The sequence below is a fragment of the Arvicola amphibius genome, chromosome 15 (assembly GCF_903992535.2).
Source record: "Arvicola amphibius chromosome 15, mArvAmp1.2, whole genome shotgun sequence".
Classification (NCBI taxonomy): domain Eukaryota; kingdom Metazoa; phylum Chordata; class Mammalia; order Rodentia; family Cricetidae; genus Arvicola; species Arvicola amphibius.
Genome location: NC_052061.1, coordinates 45239026 through 45256204, shown reverse-complemented (window position 1 = coordinate 45256204; position 17179 = coordinate 45239026). Strand labels below are relative to the sequence as shown.

At 47.8% G+C, this 17179-nt stretch overlaps 1 protein-coding gene across 1 annotated transcript in view; it reads right to left on the bottom strand.

Annotated features, from left to right (window-relative positions):
• Positions 1–17179, bottom strand: part of Cdh13 (cadherin 13) — a 950975-nt gene that overhangs the window by 17737 nt on the left and 916059 nt on the right. Inside the window, exon 11 of the mRNA XM_038312938.1 lies at positions 12372–12514. Coding sequence (XP_038168866.1) covers positions 12372–12514 — 143 coding nt within the window. The remainder of the gene's footprint in view (positions 1–12371; positions 12515–17179) is intronic.

Here is a 17179-nt window from a genome sequence, read left to right as displayed (position 1 = left end):
TGATGGCTAAATCATCCCCCAGTATATGGATAGGTCATGTGTTGTCCATGTGTTCATTGCTAATGGGCATTTTCAATTTTTGCCCATTACAAAAAAGCCTTCTGTCAACATCTGCATCCAGGGGACCAGATTTGCACATGGGGGCAGTATCCTAAGTTCATGAGACCCCAAATGCAGCTCCCTTAGATGAACAGGGTCCCTGGGGTAGTTGGGTGGGCTGGTTTCATATACATAGAACAAAACCATGTGTGGAGTGCACACCTGTAATCCCAGCACTCAGGAGGTAGAGACAGTAGGATCAGAGGTTCAAGGTTATCCTCAGCTACACAGCAAATTCAAGGCCAGACTGGGCTACATGGATCCCAACTCGCATGCATGCATGCATACATGCATGCACAGACACATGCACAAATGTATATCTCTCTCATGTATACTTCAGAATGTCAGGATCACAGAACCCAGAAGCTAGTTCCAAGATGTGCCAGGAAGTCATAAATTGTCCTAGTCACTGGTCCTTGGTCACTGGTCACATGGGTGCTGGGGACCAAAATCATGTCTTGTACTACAAGCACTCTAGCAACCAAGCCATCTCCCCAGTCTCTGATTTCTGTCTTGTTATGACAACCCAGCAGGCCAGGAGCATCTGACTTCATGACACAGATGGGAAAACAGGCGGAGAGACCTTCAGTCTCACAGATGCATCACACTGCTAAGATGAGGGGTTGGCACATCCTGAGGAGCTGGAGGGGAGAGCTAGCTCCACATGGCAGCTCCAGCCACTCCTTCTCTATACCCCCATCCCAATCTCAAGAGTCATTTGACTGAGTCATTTTCTCAGTGACAAAATTGTAGCCAGCAATTCCAACTTGATTGATATTTCACTGTACGTGACGGCAGGAGAGCCGATGGCCACGCCTGATGTTTACTCTTCTCCCCTGCTTTCTACAACAGCCACAATGAGGGGTGTTAAGCTGGCTTAATTGGGGTGCCGCTGTAACAAATGACCCGATTTTATCCAAACTAGCTTCTTCCAAGCAGAATCAATCTGAATAATCTTCCCCGCCCCCGCACTGTCTTAGGCTGATCTAAAATGACAGGGCGGCAGACCAAGGTCTGTTAGGTCCCCTCTGATCCGCGATTCGGGCTCTCGTTCATAGCTTAGAGACCACGTCACTCTAGGGCTGGCCAGTAGCCTTTCCTTTAGTCCACCTAAATGCCTTGTATATATTTCACTTTGGGTCCAGCGTTACCTTCAGAGCATCCGTCACATGAGGGACTGTGGTGAAGGACAGACTGGGATGGGTGTATCAGTCTATGAAAAGCCATTATTTTGGTCAATTACAGTTTAATTTTACAGTTGTTAGACAACCCCACCTTGGTTTGTCTTCTTGGTAACTGTCTTCATTAGGGTTACTATTGCTGTGATAAAAACCCATGACCAAAAGCAAGTTGGTGAGGAAAGGGTTTATTTCACATACTGTCCCATATAACAAACAGTTCATTCATCATCAGTAGTAGTGAGGGCAGCAACTCAAGCAGGGCAGGAACCTGGAGGCTGGAGCTGATGCAGAGGCCATGGAGGGGTGCTTGCTTAGCCTGCTTTCTTACAGAACCCAGAACCACAAGCCCAGGGGTGGCATCACCCACAATGGGCTGGACCCTCCTCCACACATTCCCTAAGAAAATGCCCTACAGTTAGTTCTTATGGAGGCATCCTCCCAATTGAGGTCCCCTCCTCTCAGATAACTATAGCTTGTGTCAAGTTGACATAAAACTAGCCAGCATAGTAACCTGTACCCCATCTTTTATATATGGGCTCAAATTTACTTTATACAAGTTGCTGAGTCATAATCATGAATTTAGTATTCCCCCAGATGGAAGCAGATGGAAAACGGGACATTTTTGGTGACTAGACTCTAGAGGTGATGAGGACTTCCTGAGTGGGCTCTTTTCTTTGCACATTCTCTGCATAGTCTATTGGAGCACAATGCCTGTCTCTGGGGCCAGGGAGATGGACCCATTGAAGTGCTTGCCATACAAACATAAGGACCTGAGTTCATATCCCCTGGACCTATGTGAAAAGCCAGGCATGGCAGTGTGCATACCTATACTCCGAGCTTTGGGACGGTGGACAGGATGGTCCCTTGGCTCACTGCGACTGCTCTGGCCAGTCAGTGGCACATCCCCTGCAGAAGACTGCATTTGATTCAGTCATGAATGCTCTCTCTTCAGCTCAGTGTCTTCCTTTGCAATTGCAAATCTTCCTAAGACAGGGCAGCGACTCTGAGCTTGTCAAAGTCTCTCCCTGGTGTCTCTGTACTCTGAAGACACCATCTGAACTTTTTTAGAAAGTCTGGGTCATAAAAACTAAGCAACAATGTTCATCTCTGAAGACAAAATCCTTGCCAATATGAAAGGTCTGGCTTAGCAAATAAAAGCATTTCAGTTACATGGTAATGATATGCTTAGGTAATTTGTAGCTCATTAAAATGGGTAACAGGGCCTGGAGAGGTAGCCCAGTGGGTTTAGTAGTGCTTGCTGCTCTTCTGGAGGACCTGAGTTCAGTTCCCAACACCTGTGCCAGGAAGCTCACAACTGTCTGTGGCTGTGGCCATGGCGCCAGGGAATCTGGTGCCCTCTGCTGGTTACCACAGGCACCTGCACTCATGTGCACATACCTCCCTTCCCCACATAGACACATAATTAAAAATAAATCTTAAAATGCATAATAGTTAAGGAAAAAGCATCCTTTTCTCTTCAAACCATCTGTAACCCCAGCATTATCCACATCATAAAGAAGCAAGACTCCAGACATTATCTGTATGAACTCCGAATCCCTAAGCTTGCAGGCCCAAAGGTCAGTTTTCTAACCCTGGTCAGTGCTTTTTCTATAACTCCATCCAGACTCCACAGTTCTAGCCATTAAGAGGTGCCTTAAGAGAGAACACTTAGTTCTGCCATAGTTATTCTGATGTGGAGAAGCAGAGCTATGTGGCATGTGTTGAACTGCAAAGGGCATTCTCTCTGTTCTCTCTGCAGAAATTCCTCTCTCCTTTTCTGCAGAGCAGGACCATCAGATGACAAAAACGTCTTGAGTGGGGGTGACAGGTGGCCACCAGATGTGCTTGGTTCTGCATGCTTTCCAGGGATCTGAACTCGGGTCTTCCCAGTTGACTGCCTTGCCTTGGGATAGCCTCCACATCCCGACACAGGTGCTTTGTAGGAACATTACCCCCATATAATGTCCAGCCACAGTGTAGCCAAGTCTAGTTTAGTGACAGTTTGTTCAGAGTGGTTGTATCAATTCACGCTTGGGAGCTATTGGAGCTCTGCTTGCTCTACCATCTGGCTAACACTTGTTGTTTTTTCTATTATCTCACTTCAGCTTCTTTGTGTCTATGCCGTGTGTGTTTGTATCACAGTTCCCTGTATGCCTTCTATTCAATTGTGTTGCAATGTATACATGCAGCATCTTGTCTAACCTTGGCTAAGTGAGTGGAGTGTCGGGTCCAGCATTTACTGGACTGGCACATGTTGCTGGCAAGCAGCCGTTCTCTACCGTCTCTGTTGACAAACCGTAGGACTGCTTTACGTTATGATCACCTTGTGTGGATCACCTTTCTGCTTGTTAAATGGTGTCACATAATGAAGCAAAGTTAATTTTTATGCACATGATCTCTATTTTCTCTTTTTAACCTTTATGTAGTATTTATGTGTGTGTACGCACAAGCATGGGCATGCATACACATATGTGTGCATGCTACAGTGGCCTATGGGTCAGAGGAGCACTAGAGGAGTTGCTTCTCTCCTCTTTTTTTGAGACAGTTTCCCTGTGTAACAGTCCTAGCTGCCCTGGAATTAGCTCTTGTAGACCAGGGTGACCTCGAACTCATAGGGATTCACCTGCCTCTGCCTCCTGAGTGCTGGGATTAAAGGTGTGTACCACCACCGCCTGACCTGCTTCTCTCCTTCTACCACTTGGGTCTTGGCACATAACTCGGGTCCAGCTTCGTGGCAAGCACCTCTGCCCAGTGACCCATTTCTCTGCCTCTGACCTATCTTCTCTTGTACTTAATATTTTCCACCTTTTTTTCTTACACTAAAGACATGGGTGTTTTTATAATTTTTTATCAAAGATAGATTATTTCACTTTCACATTTAGACTTGACCCTTGTCTGTGGTTTAAGAAAGTGAGGGGATGTATTATCTAACCCAGCACTTTTTACTGAAGAGATCCTGCTTTCTCCCCTCTTGACTATCTTTAGTGCCCATGTCGTAATCGGGGACAGGGTGTGTGCGGCTGATCTGATTGGAGTCTGGAACGTTCCCCATGCCCCCCGTGTTTGAACATCTGGTCTGTGTTGTGTCTTTGGGGGTAGTGCAAACTTTGGGACATGGGCGCTAGTAGGTTGAAACAGAACACTAAAGCTGTTGAAGGCCCTACCACTTCTGGCTGGGGCCCGCATTCCCGAATCCCTGAGCTGCGCCGTGTAAAGAGGCTGTTGTGATGTGGTTCTGCCACTATGGGGAAGCCCACCTTGCCTTCTCCACCATTCTGGGCTGTGCGCTCTGAACCTCTGAGCCCCCCCTCCCTTCCATTGCCCCTGCCAGGTGATCTGATGGAAGAAATGCAGAAGTAGGTACAATGTCTTCTGTTTTATTTTGGTTGTTTTTCTGAATGCTATTTCATCAGTCAGTTTATTGCTTTGCGCAAATATCACACAGTTTCAATCTTTACCATTCCCCAATAGGTCTGGAGACATATAACACGCGCCTTTCAATTTATCCTCAGGATTGCCTTTGCGACTTTGAGCTCCTGGTGTTGCCATACACATTCTGTAGTCAGAATATATTTCCCAAGAACTGGAATTTTGTCAGCATTGTGTCTCGGTCCTCAGGATACTTTGACATTTCAATAGCCCCAAATCATCCTCTCCATAAACATGGTATACCTTCCCACTTATGTAGACATGAGGTTAGGCCCCCGAATCCAGATGAATGCATCTCGCAGAAAGTACTGCTTAGCTGATCTGGATGCCGGATGACAGCAAGCAGACCACTCACCACAGCTACAGTGTTCTCAGAGACCGGCACAACCCTTGCTAAGAGAATAGACGTTTAACTGTCCAGTGTCTGGTTTCCTTGTTACGGGAGCCTCTGGGCACCTTAGCAGTTTCAACACTAGGTGGCGCTCTGCAACCAGTTTTGTGCCAATTTTTCAGATTAGGTGGGGGAGGGGGACATTGACAATTTCAGAGGGAGAAGGAGAGGGAGAGAGAGGAGAGACCAGTAGCTGTCCATTGCTCAGTAAGTCACCCCCAGTAAACTCATCTAACCCATCATGATGGACTTGAATGTGCCATTCTTTGGGCCATAGATGTTAATTTTACAGCTTCCCCCAAAGTCACACCACAGTCGGCCTCACAAAAACCTCTTAGGTTATTTGGAGCTCCACTGTAGAGAAGTTGGATGACATTCTTTACATTTAAATCTTGTTGATTGGATTTCTGTTACCATCGAAGCTCTTAAAAATTCCATTTTCATCAGGCATGGTGTGGCACACGCCTTTAATGCCAGCACTCCGGAGGCAGAGGCAGGCGAATATATATAGTGAGTTCAAGGGCAATCAGGGCTGCGTAGTGACACCCTGTCTCAAAAAAGAAAAACTCACTTTCCAACACTTTTCTGTACGGATCTTTTCTCTGATAACTTTGTTAAATTCACTGACAGTCTCTATGAATAAAAGGTTTTTTTTCTTTTTTTTTTTTTAAATTCTCACTCAAGCCTGGTGTCTGTTTCCCCCCGTGTTGTCTGAAGATGACTGAGCTCAAGGAAAAACTGTTAGTATTTCACTGTTGAGCAACATGTTGGCTAAGGTTGTAGCAGTTCCTGTGAACTCTAGTCAGATTAAGGGCATTTCCTAGTTTGTATATGAGTGCGTATAATATGTATATCTTGTTTATATGTTGTATATGTACATATTTAAATCATGACTCAATATATAACCCTTTTTTCTTCCTTCCCCCATCTCTCCATACCACCCCCTGCATCTGAATGTAATACCCTTAGAAGCCAGAAGAGGGCGCTGGATTTCACCCTAGAGCTGGAATTAACAGGTGTTTGTGAGTCATCTTACCTGGGTGCTGTTTGCAGAACTGAGGTCCTCTGCAAGGGCAGCAAGAGCTTTGAACTGCCGAGCCATCTTTCCAGTCCCGAATATGTAACCATCTCAAATCCACTATTAGGACGATTTTATAATTTCTCTTGGGCTCATTAATATTTTAAGGATTTTAAACTTTATGCTTGTGAGATTGGTTTGCAATTTTATTTTTTTTGCAGGATTTTTCCATGTTTTAGAGAAAGTATGCTCTCATAAAAACAGTTGCTGAGAGTCCCTTCTCTCTCTTTTCTGGAAGTGTCTGTGAGGTTGGTCTTCTTCTGTCTCAAATGTTTGGAAACACATAGCAACCATCTGGGCCCGAGGTTTGTTTAGTTGGAAGGATTTCAACAAGGATTTTTTTCCTCCTCATAAATATTGGGCTATTTCAGATTATTTGATTTCTTCCTAGGTCACTTAACGCTGTAGATTACTTATTTGTCCATCTATTTGTGTCTGTTTATGTGTGAATGCCTCACTCCTTGGCTACTGTGTCTTCTTGTCATGACAGATTATATCCCTTGAGCCCAAATAAACCCCTCTTCCCGTCTGTTGTTTCTGTGAGGTATTTCATCCCAGAAATGAGAAATTTAACTAACACTGTTTTTATTTTCGTGTGTGGGGGAGGAAAAGTAGAGCTCTGTGAACGTTAAGGCTGGGCTTCTCTGAGGAGCTGCGGTTTTATTCTTTGAACATTTTTCTGTGTATTTAATCTTCTTCAGCTTGGCTATGATGCCCTGGAATATGTTCCCCCTCATGTTCATCCTCTCTGTGGGTCTCTGGACTTCTCGATGTCTCCCATCAGCTTGGGGAAGTGTCTGATCATGTGTTCAGCAGTTGCCCCATCCAACATCATGTCCTGTCCCGTGTCTCCAGTTGCGTGCACACCCTGTAACCGTTCGAATGTGAAGTGTCCCCGAAAGGCTTATGTGTTTGAGCACCTGGCTCCCAGCTTGTGGCGGTGTTTGGGGAGGCTGTTGAACCTCTCAAAGGCGGGGTGGAGCTGGAGGAAATGGCGCTCTCTGCGGGGTGGGAGGCGGTTTGTCTTAGGGTTCTAGCCTCTCTCCATCCTGAGCCCTTTGCCTTCTGGTATGGTGAGACACAGGCCAGCAGTCACCGTTCCCTTCCACAGTCATGGAGCTGCCCACCTCCACGCGTGCCCTGCCATGGCGGACCACACCCTCTCTAGCTAATTCTCCGCTAAACTGCTTCTCGTCAGGTATGTGGAGAGAATGTTTGGAAGAGTTCTGGGTATACCTCACTAATGTCTCATTCTTTGTTCTCTGTGCTTCTTGCTAGGTGTTTGCTATAACTTTGAACCACACATCACAAATCCTCATTTTGCTGTTAAATCCCTTCCTGGAGGTTGGTGTATCTCAGTTCTGGAACAATCGTCTGATTGTTTCTTATACACCCCAAATGTCAGGTGCAGGGTTCCTGGTTTTAGTCCAGTCCTTGAATGTACTGACTCAAATATCTAGATCCCCACAACTCTGCTTTTCCCTTGGATGCTCAGTTACACATTTTTCCTTCTCTGCAGGTTCAGTGCTGCTTAGAGCGGTGGTTCTCAGCCTTCCTGACGCGGCTGCCACCCTTTACACAGTTCCTCATGCTGTGACCCCCAACCATAAGATGATTCTCATTGCTACTTCATAGCTGAAATTTTGCTCCTGTTATAGACTGTAATGCAAATATCTGTTTTCTGATGGTCTCAGGTGCCCTGTGAAAGGGTCATTGGACTCCCAAAGGGGTGTGGCCCACAGGTTGAGAACCACTGTTTTGCATTAGGAGTTGAACATTATGTATAGGAGTGAATTGGTTCTTTCCTGCTGTGAACTTTCCCCAGACAGATGAGGCCCTGTTTTCCCTGCCTGGTTGGAGAGGAAGCTGGGTGAGGCTCGGCTTCAAGTCTAACTAGTTGTGGTCAAATCCAGCACGCCTCTGATGCTATGCAAGGCCCATCTGGCATTCGCCTGAGAGCCTAGGGCAGCTCAGCTCCTGAAGGCTCCAGGAGCCACGGCTCTCCGGCCACCTCACGTCCCCACTCCTGGTGTTCTCAGAACCGGATAGGGGTCTTAAGTGAGAAGTTAATTGGCCTCCTCTAGTTCATCTTGTCTTTCCTGTGAGACCACAGGAGGTTTGGAAAGTCCACTGAGACGGCGGCTGAAGAGAGACCGCTCAGTGGCTAAGAGCACTTGTCTGGCAGAGGACGCGAGTTCAGTGGCAGCACCTCCGCCAGGCGGCTCACAGCCTTCCGTGACTCCAGTTTCAGGCAATCCGGCACCCTCTCTGGCCTCTGGGGGCATCACACGTATGTTCACATACACATTTGATCCTCTGCACATATGTTCATATGCACATTCGATCCTCTGCATGTATGTTCACACGCACATCCGATCCTCCGCACATATGTTCACATGCACATCCGATCCTCCGCACATATGTTCACATGCACATCCGATCCTCCACACATATGTTCACATGCACATTCGATCCTCTGCACATATGTTCATATGCACATTCGATCCTCTGCATGTATGTTCACACGCACATCCGATCCTCCGCACATATGTTCACATGCACATTTGATCCTCCGCACATATGTTCACATACACATTCGATCCTTCGCACATATGTTCAGATACACACTCAACCCTGTGTGCATGCATATAAATAAAAGCTTAAAATATGCAGAAAAGGAAAACATGGTGGGAAAGTGTAAGTTTGCAGCGTGCCCCTCCTCCCTCTGGTGCCATCCGACTCTTACAGGTGTCTCTGGTTTCTTTCCCTCTCTCCTGGGGTCGGAGGAGGGGGATGGCTGACTCTAACCCCAAACCACACCCACAAGTCTGCTGCCTTATCTGTCTTAGGACCAGCTCCTCTTTCTCTCTGATGTGGTTGTTCCTTTGACTTGGCTATGTCTGTAGCTCTGATGTGCTTACAGCAAAGGTTATGGGTGTTTCTGGAACTTGCTGGTTTTTGTAGCAAGGCTGTATCCTATCTGGCACTGCCCGAAGCCCAGCATTTTATCACTGTATTTTGGCACAAATTCCAGGGTGACTCTCCGTCTGCAGGAAATCAGCTTTGGAGATTTAGCTTTCCTGGCGTTAAATGACAAGATCCTTATTCTTTCATTCCATCAAATAAACTGAATTTGTAGAAAATTAATAAACATAAGTGTTCACTTTGGATAAAGCTGAGACACTTGTTAGTGTCTGGATAAATTGGTTTTCCCAAGATAATCCTAATAACCGGAGATAAGTCTCCAGCAAGTGTCAAAGCAGCCTTCGTACACAACTCCCTCTGATCAACAAGGCCTCTGCCTGGTGGGTGTGTCCTTCCTTCTCTAACTCTCCGGGGCTCTGTTCATATATGATCATCCCTCACTACAGTCCTGTGTAGTAATTAATACCAACTTGCTTTCTGCTCACACCTCTGGAGACGTGTCTATCTTCTGGAAACATCTGTGACTACAGATTTCGAATTTCCTTATCTGATGTTAGGATTGAGAGAGAGAGGCAAGAGTCCACTGCAGGCTGGACTTCTCTAGGGTGCAGGAGGATCAGTCTCGGCCCTGCTCTTTCTTTACCCGAACCCCACCCTGAGCAGGTGCGCCTAATACTGAGCCAAGTGCATGTGGCTTCTATGGGGGTCAGAAGGGTTTGGTGTCTTCTCTTACAGCAACACTCCAAAGCAGGAGTAAGCCTCCTTGGTTTACATGGAACTGGGTCACAGAGTTCAACAGGCTGCACAGTGCCCTGTGTGCACTGGACCGTGAGAAAACAAGCAAGACCACGCCCCTTCTGCAGAAACACGTGGTTATAGGGTACCCTTAGAAATTAGATAGCTACTCAGCTACATAGAAAACCCTAGGAGTGTTAAGGACCAAAAAAAAAGCAAAAAGGTAAGAAACTGGTGGCCTAAGAGGAATCTTTTATCCTTTTGTTGTGGGGTGGGGATTTAACCCAGGGCCTCCTGTGTGCTAAGCATGGGCTTTACTTCTGAGCTACTTCTATACTGGGCAATATGATTCTAGATATTACATTTTTGAAAATCACACTTGTATGCATGTGTGCATGCCTGTGTATGTGTGTGCATGTGTGCCTGTGCACATGTATGAGTGTGTGTGCATTGCTTGAGTGAGTGTGCATGTGTATGCGTATTTACCTGTGTGCATGTGTGTGCCACAGCACATGTGTGGAAGTCGGAAGACAACTTGCAGGAGTTATTTCTACTATATGAGTCACTGGGAATAAGCTCTGGTTCCCAGGCTGGGCAGCAAGCACAGTTAGAGGCATCCAGCCTGTTAGCCTCCTCTTTTCTGACTCCTTTTCTAGCTCTGCCTTTCCAGGTGGACCTCAAGAGCTGGCGTCACTCTATTGTATGCCACTGATGACGCATCTGTACCACGTGTGTCATCACACTTGGTTCATGCATGGGTCCCCAGCATGGAGAGATGGGCTGAAAGTTTAGTTCACTCCTTGTTCTGAGTACAATGGGTAAATATAAAGAGGGCATAAAGAGCCTTGACATAGGAAGACTCAAAACCCAGTCTTTAACTCTCAAAAACAAACTGTAAGATTGAAAAAAAAAAAACAGGAAGAGATATTGTGTGTGTATTTGATACAAAGACATCTCAGCCCCAGCCCTGATCCCTTGAGCTAGGCAAGTGTAGGGAAAGTTTAGTAATCTGAGATTGCACTGAGCCATTGAGATTTACACACATACGCGTGTGCTCACACACACACACATACATACATATGCATGCTCATGCACACAATGGACACACCACACGCATGCACCATACGCGTGTCACACAGATGTATACATATACACATGCACACATGTAGATGCACACACATATGCAGCACACATGCAGATACACCCACACACACAGGCATACACATGTTTACCCATTTTCTAACAATACACTCAGAAACCTATGAACTTTACCTATATTGAGCTGAACATACCCTCTCTCTAAACAAAGTAACTTGATCACTCAACTTATAGTTCCTTAGAAACTCTTGGTAACTTCCCTTTTGTGACCAAGCACATTCTGAGATATGTCCTGAGCTAGGGGCACTGGACTGGCTCATGTGTGTCCTCTGAGTGAATTTTAGGGGAAATCCTCTATTTACTACCTCTTGTGTATGCACAATTGGTCATGAATATAATCATGATCAGATGCATTTATGGGAAAGGACACTGACTGCTAATAAAATCTCCCATAGTCCAAGCCTGCCATTCAAAACAAAACCCGTACCCCATCCACGAACCAACTCTTCCTCCTTCTGAACCCTCAAGAAGGCCAAGACAGCTCTGGCGTAACTGTTACCCTGTGGCCCTTTTGCTTCTGAAAAAAAGTCTCTTGTTGCTCGGCTGCCTACACATTTCTTCAGTTCTTAGAAGACACCCTGAACTTGGAAACACGCAGCCTGATAGAGACCCCAGTGACAAGTTCATGGCAAACCCTGCCCTCCCTGCACTCACAATCTCCCCAACATTTCCAGATCCTGATCTCATCCACTTCTGTGGTTGGGCCAAGTCACCGTCTTGTCCAGATGAGCATATGTCTTCTAAGGACTCTCTCCGTGTCTGCCATTGCCCCACAGTCTAATCCCCAGAGAGCAGAGAGTGCCTGAGGAGCCAGGTGCTCTGCGTGTTCCAGGAGATAGGTCCTCGTTCATCCGCTGCTGTGTCCCCAGCATCTCCCATGAGCTGTGGCATGGGATACTGAATTCCTAGCCTTTGAAGGAGTGGCATTTTGTTACTATGCAGTGACTGGCTGGGAGGATCCTATGTCTTTCCATGGAACTGCAACCTACATAATAGGGCAAATCCATAGGGGCCATTCGGTTCCTGGGGTCCACAATATCCTCTCCCATTCTATCCCAGAACCTCCTTTGCAGGTGAGAACACAGCATTGAGATGAATGGCATCGGTGTGGCCTCCTAACCTGGGACCCATCCCAGAGAGAGCACAGCGGGCCTCTCCTCAGACCCCTGGATGGACGTATTTGCCCTCCTACAAAGACTGAAATTCCTTGTCAAATACCATTGACAGGATAAATGTGCGTGTAGTAATGGCTTCTCTGTCCCCACTCACGTCCTTCCTCTCCATGTACCCCACACAAAAATCAGAAAATTCCTACAAAATTAAACACGTCCGAAAGAGACGAGTGCATGCCGATAGTCCTTTCCAAGTGACTCACCGCTGTCGATGGCCAGGAACAGGGCGGTGTACACACTGTTGTGGACAAATGGAGATTCCCGGTCCAGCACGGCAGTGGTATCAATAGTTCCATTGATGGGGTTAATATTGAGCCAGCCTGCTGGGTCCTTGTAAACCGAGTACCTGAGGAAAAAAAATCCCAAACATTAGATTGTATTCCAATTAGAGTCAAGAAGTATGTAATGAGCACGGGCCCTTGGCTCCTTGGTTAAGTGCCAGGCCGTGCTTAGCTCGACCCTCAAACCCAGGTGCTCATTTGCTAAGCCATTCTGAGCATGCTCTGAGCTGCACAGGTGCCAGGCATGCACCCTTCCTGCTGGTGATGACCTCAGAGGAAGAGGCTCTTAGGATCTGCCTGGTTTTCACAGAGGCTGAGGCCAAGATCACAGCCATCCTCCTCAGCTGCAGCCCAGGCTGTTCGGGCACACCCCCCTGCACACTTCCTGCAGGGGCAGATGGAGGCTGAGCTGTGTTGAAGGACAGACAGGACAGACGGCTGCTCGGAGTAGCCATCGCCTCTGAGCAAGGGTAACCTCAGCAACATCATAGGAGTTGCTACCCGTGAACCAAGGTGGGGTGGGTGGCAGTGTTAGAGGAGGGGACACATAAATGCGGAGGACAAGCAGACGAGGGAACACTCGGGTCAGAGGCATCGTTAGGCTGCCATTTCTATGAGCATGTTTACTGGCGGTCACAGGTCCTGCTCCTGGGACTGCTGCAGACTCAGGGGAACTCTTGTCCCACGGGCAACAAATGGGCACGAGAGGGCGGGGGCATAGCTCAGTTGGTAACATGATTTGACTTTGATCCCCAGAACCCTTGGGAAAAAAAACAAGCCAGAGTGATAACATGGGTTTTTAATCCCAGCTCTGGGGAGATGGAGACCAGGGGATCCCAGGGACTCAGGCCAACCAGCCTAGACTAATCTGTGAGACCCTGGACAGTGGAACTCACTGTCTTAAAAAGGTGGACAGCAAATATAAAAAGATCACCCAAGGCTGATCTCTGTGCTTGTCTCTCTGGTGACAGCATCAGCATGTGGCCATTTAATAATAATTGTACTTACTACAGCAGCCTCCTGTATCACACTGAGACTTCTAATGGCCTGGCACAATCCTACTGACACAGTACTTGCCAGTCTGCACACTAAGCTTGCATGCTCGGTGCTATTATTGCTCTCTTCACAGAAAGAAAACCAAGGTGAAGTCTAGAGGACACCCGAGTGTGTCCAGGCCAGAAGGGCAATGCTCTTTGCTGCGTCCTCATCAGTACGTAGGGGATGGCTGATGGCAGGGTCTGTGTATATGGAGAAGCCCCCTCTCAGACTCCTCACAGGGCACCCGAGAGCGAGGTGGCTTTTAGACTCTGGGTATGCCAATGGTTCACTAGGACCTGAAGCCACTGCATCTTTACACATGATGTCATGTGACTGTCCCACACTGCAGAGCTCTGGGAGCAAGGCTTCCACAGTGGTGGCCATGCTGGGATGGACGGAGATGCTCCAGGCCAATGCCGTTCCCGTTACCTCAATGGTCACTTCAGAATTCCTTAAAACGAGACTCATTCCTGAGGACACTTCCTTAACACACCAGTCTTCCGTCCGATAGTGATTCACACCTGTGTCTGCCAAACCTTCTACTGTGTTTCAAGACCCACTCTGACAGGTTCTCTCAGCCACCCTGTGTCATAACTTGGAGGTACTTATCACCCAACACAGGTCCTTGCTGGCTGCAGCCTAATGTGTGGGCTCTGCAGATTGGCCACCATGGCCATTGTCTAAGCTCTCTGGTGTGAGGATGAGGTTAGAGTTGACTAGAGCAAGCCAGGATTCCATATCTGTGCCCGACTCTGGGCTACACTCGCGGAGTGACACACTTCTGCCCCTGTGATTCAACAACCCACACAGAACCACATCACCTTGTTCTGAAGTTACAGCAACACCCAAAACCAAAGTTGAGCGGCTCGCCCAAGATAGCTCAGCTAAGACACAGTGGAGACTGAGTTCAGCGCTGCCACACTGGCTTCCAGGGCAGGCCTTTACTCGGCACGCTGTCTGGTCCTCATGCTAAGGGGTAGGGACTGTCCCTAGAGCCAAGCCAAGTACCTGGTGAATGGCGCACAGTCAGATGGAACCTGGAGACTTGTGCAAACCGGGCAGGCCCTCTACCACTGAATTTCGTCCCAGCCCTTGGTGTCTGGAACAGTGTTTTACTATGTAAACCACACTGGCCTCGAACTCACATTTTTCTGCCTTGGCTTCCCGAGTGCTGGGACTGGAGGCATTGCACACCAAGTGCGCCTTCAGCGCCTTGGCTGCATTTTATTCTCTGTCAGCGGGAATACTTGTGCAGAGGGAAAATCCAGAGAGGTGACAATTGCTTCTCATTTTGCAGGTGGCAGGTTCACGGTGGATCCAGCAATGGCTTGTGGTTCAACAGACTTAAAATAACGAGTATTTTAAATGGGCCGTGTTTCATCCCCACATCACACAACTCAGTTTATAACATAAATAAAAACGGAATTGAGCGCTCCAGCCTTCAGGCTGGCCTGCCCGCCAGCAGCGCTGTTTGTTTCTCCCGACGTCATTTGGAAGCTACAATTCTGCAGTGAACTCAAGGGTGCCTTGCTGATCTGTGTCCAGAGACGCTGGGTAGAAATCAGTGCATAGAATCATGATCTCAGAAGCCATACTGCCATAGCAATGCCAGTGTTATTAGCCTGAGATGCCTTGGGTCTAAGGAAAGCCAGGGCTTCTGTGGCTTTAAACGATTATGCTCTCGTGTTTTTCTCTCTTGAAAAGTAGCCCAGTTGAGGATAGATGTGGTGGCACACTCCTTTAATCCTGGCACTTGGGAGGCACGGGTGGGTGGATCCCTGAGACTCAGAGGCCAGCTTGGTTTACATTGGGAGCTCCAGGACAGCCATGGCTGCATAAGGAGACCTTGATAAGGGCTAGGTAGATGGGTTAGCAGTTCAGAGCATCTATTCTTGCGGAAGACCCAGTTGGTTTGCCAGTGCCCACATCGGGCGGCTCACAACTGCCAGCCTGAACTCCATCTGCAGAGCTCCAATGCCTCTGGCCTCTGTAGGCATCTACACCCAGGTGTGCATGCATGCACACACACTCACACGCACACTCACATAACTAAATGTAATAACAATAAATATGAAAAGAAGTAGCCAGGTGGGGGTTGTAGATGGTTCAGGTGGTAAAGCACTGGCTGCACAAGCGTGAGGATCCGACAGAGTTCAGCTGCCCCTGCCACGTTAGGAGCTGGGTGTGCTGGTGTGTCTCTAAGCCCAGCAAGGCAGGTAGGACCTGGGTGTGCTGGTGTGTGTCTCTAAGCCCAGCAGGGCAGGTAGGACCCAGGTGTGCTGGTGTGTGTCTCTAAGCCCAGCAGGGCAGGTAGGAGAATGGAGAAAAGAACACCCCTGGGGCTCTTTATCCAGCCAGTCACAGGCTCAGTAAGAGACCCCATCTTAGGGAAATAAGGTGAAGAAAAATGAAAAAGGAACCTGATGCCAGCCTTTGTTATCTATATACACACGTACATATGTTTGGGCACACCTATACACACACATACACACAGACACACGGAGGGAGAGAACAACAATCAGCTGTCCATACTTCTTTATCTGTGTGTCTTGGGATCAGTTTTATTTTTCTGTATTTGTCTATTTTATTTGATGTCTCTTCCATGACACCTTGATGGGGGGGTGTGCCTATACCCCTTTCTGCTTGCTATCTTTGGTGAGAACACGCCCTATGGACACAGAGGCCAAGGGCTACCCCATTGCTAAACACTGCCAAGTCCTGTACTTGTGCCAGCTCGTACTGCCCACGTGATCCAAACTGACAGCTGGGAGTGGCAGGGACTTTCTCCCTGACCCACAGGGGACCCAGCTCAAGGCCACCTGCCAACAGGCTCTTCCACGTCATGACTTTTGAGTACTTTTGTTAAATCAGCCCTTTTGAGCCAACTGGCTGGACACACTATGTAAATTTCTGACATTTTCAAAGCTGTCCTTTTAATAAACCTTTCAGTATGAAAATACCAGTCTGCAAAATGTTTTCTGTGCTTCTGGACCCGAAAAACGCATATGCCTTATTAAATTGAAATTTCTGGGCAATTTATCTGTAATGTGAACTTTGCTTGTTACAGGGGGAAAAAAAAAGAATCAAATTAGGAACGGAGCTCATTTCAGTACGTAATGTAGCCTTGCGGACATGCTTTGAGTTCCTGCCAAGCCCTGGCCTCGTGTGGGTGTTGGCACTGGAAGGCCCAGCCAGGATCAGGGGCCAGCTCCTGGTGCAGGCAGTGTGGGGCGCAGAGGGTGGGTGAACGCAAGACAGGAAAATCAGCGGAAAGACAAGGATTGGGGTGCACGGCGGCATAACCTGCCGAGAGAACCCTGAGTGCCGCCCACGTATGATGGCTCCCCTCGATTTAATCTGGCAGGATTTGCAATCATCGTGGGGACACACTTCTGGGTGTCTTTATGAGGGTGTTTCCAGAATGGGGGGACTGAAGACGGAAGAGCAACCCTAATGGATGGCACTGTCTGATGGGCTGGAATCCTGGATTTAACCAGAAAGAGAAGGAAGGGGAGCCGAGTGCTAGCGTTCACCTCTCTCAGCTTCTTGATTGGAGACTCAATGTGAGCACCTGACCTGCGCGCTTGCCATCCCGCCGTGATGGACTGCACCGCCAAACCAGGAGCCCAGATACAGCTTCCTGCCTTAAATTGCTCTGGTTAGATAATTTGCTACAGCCGTGAGGAAAGTAG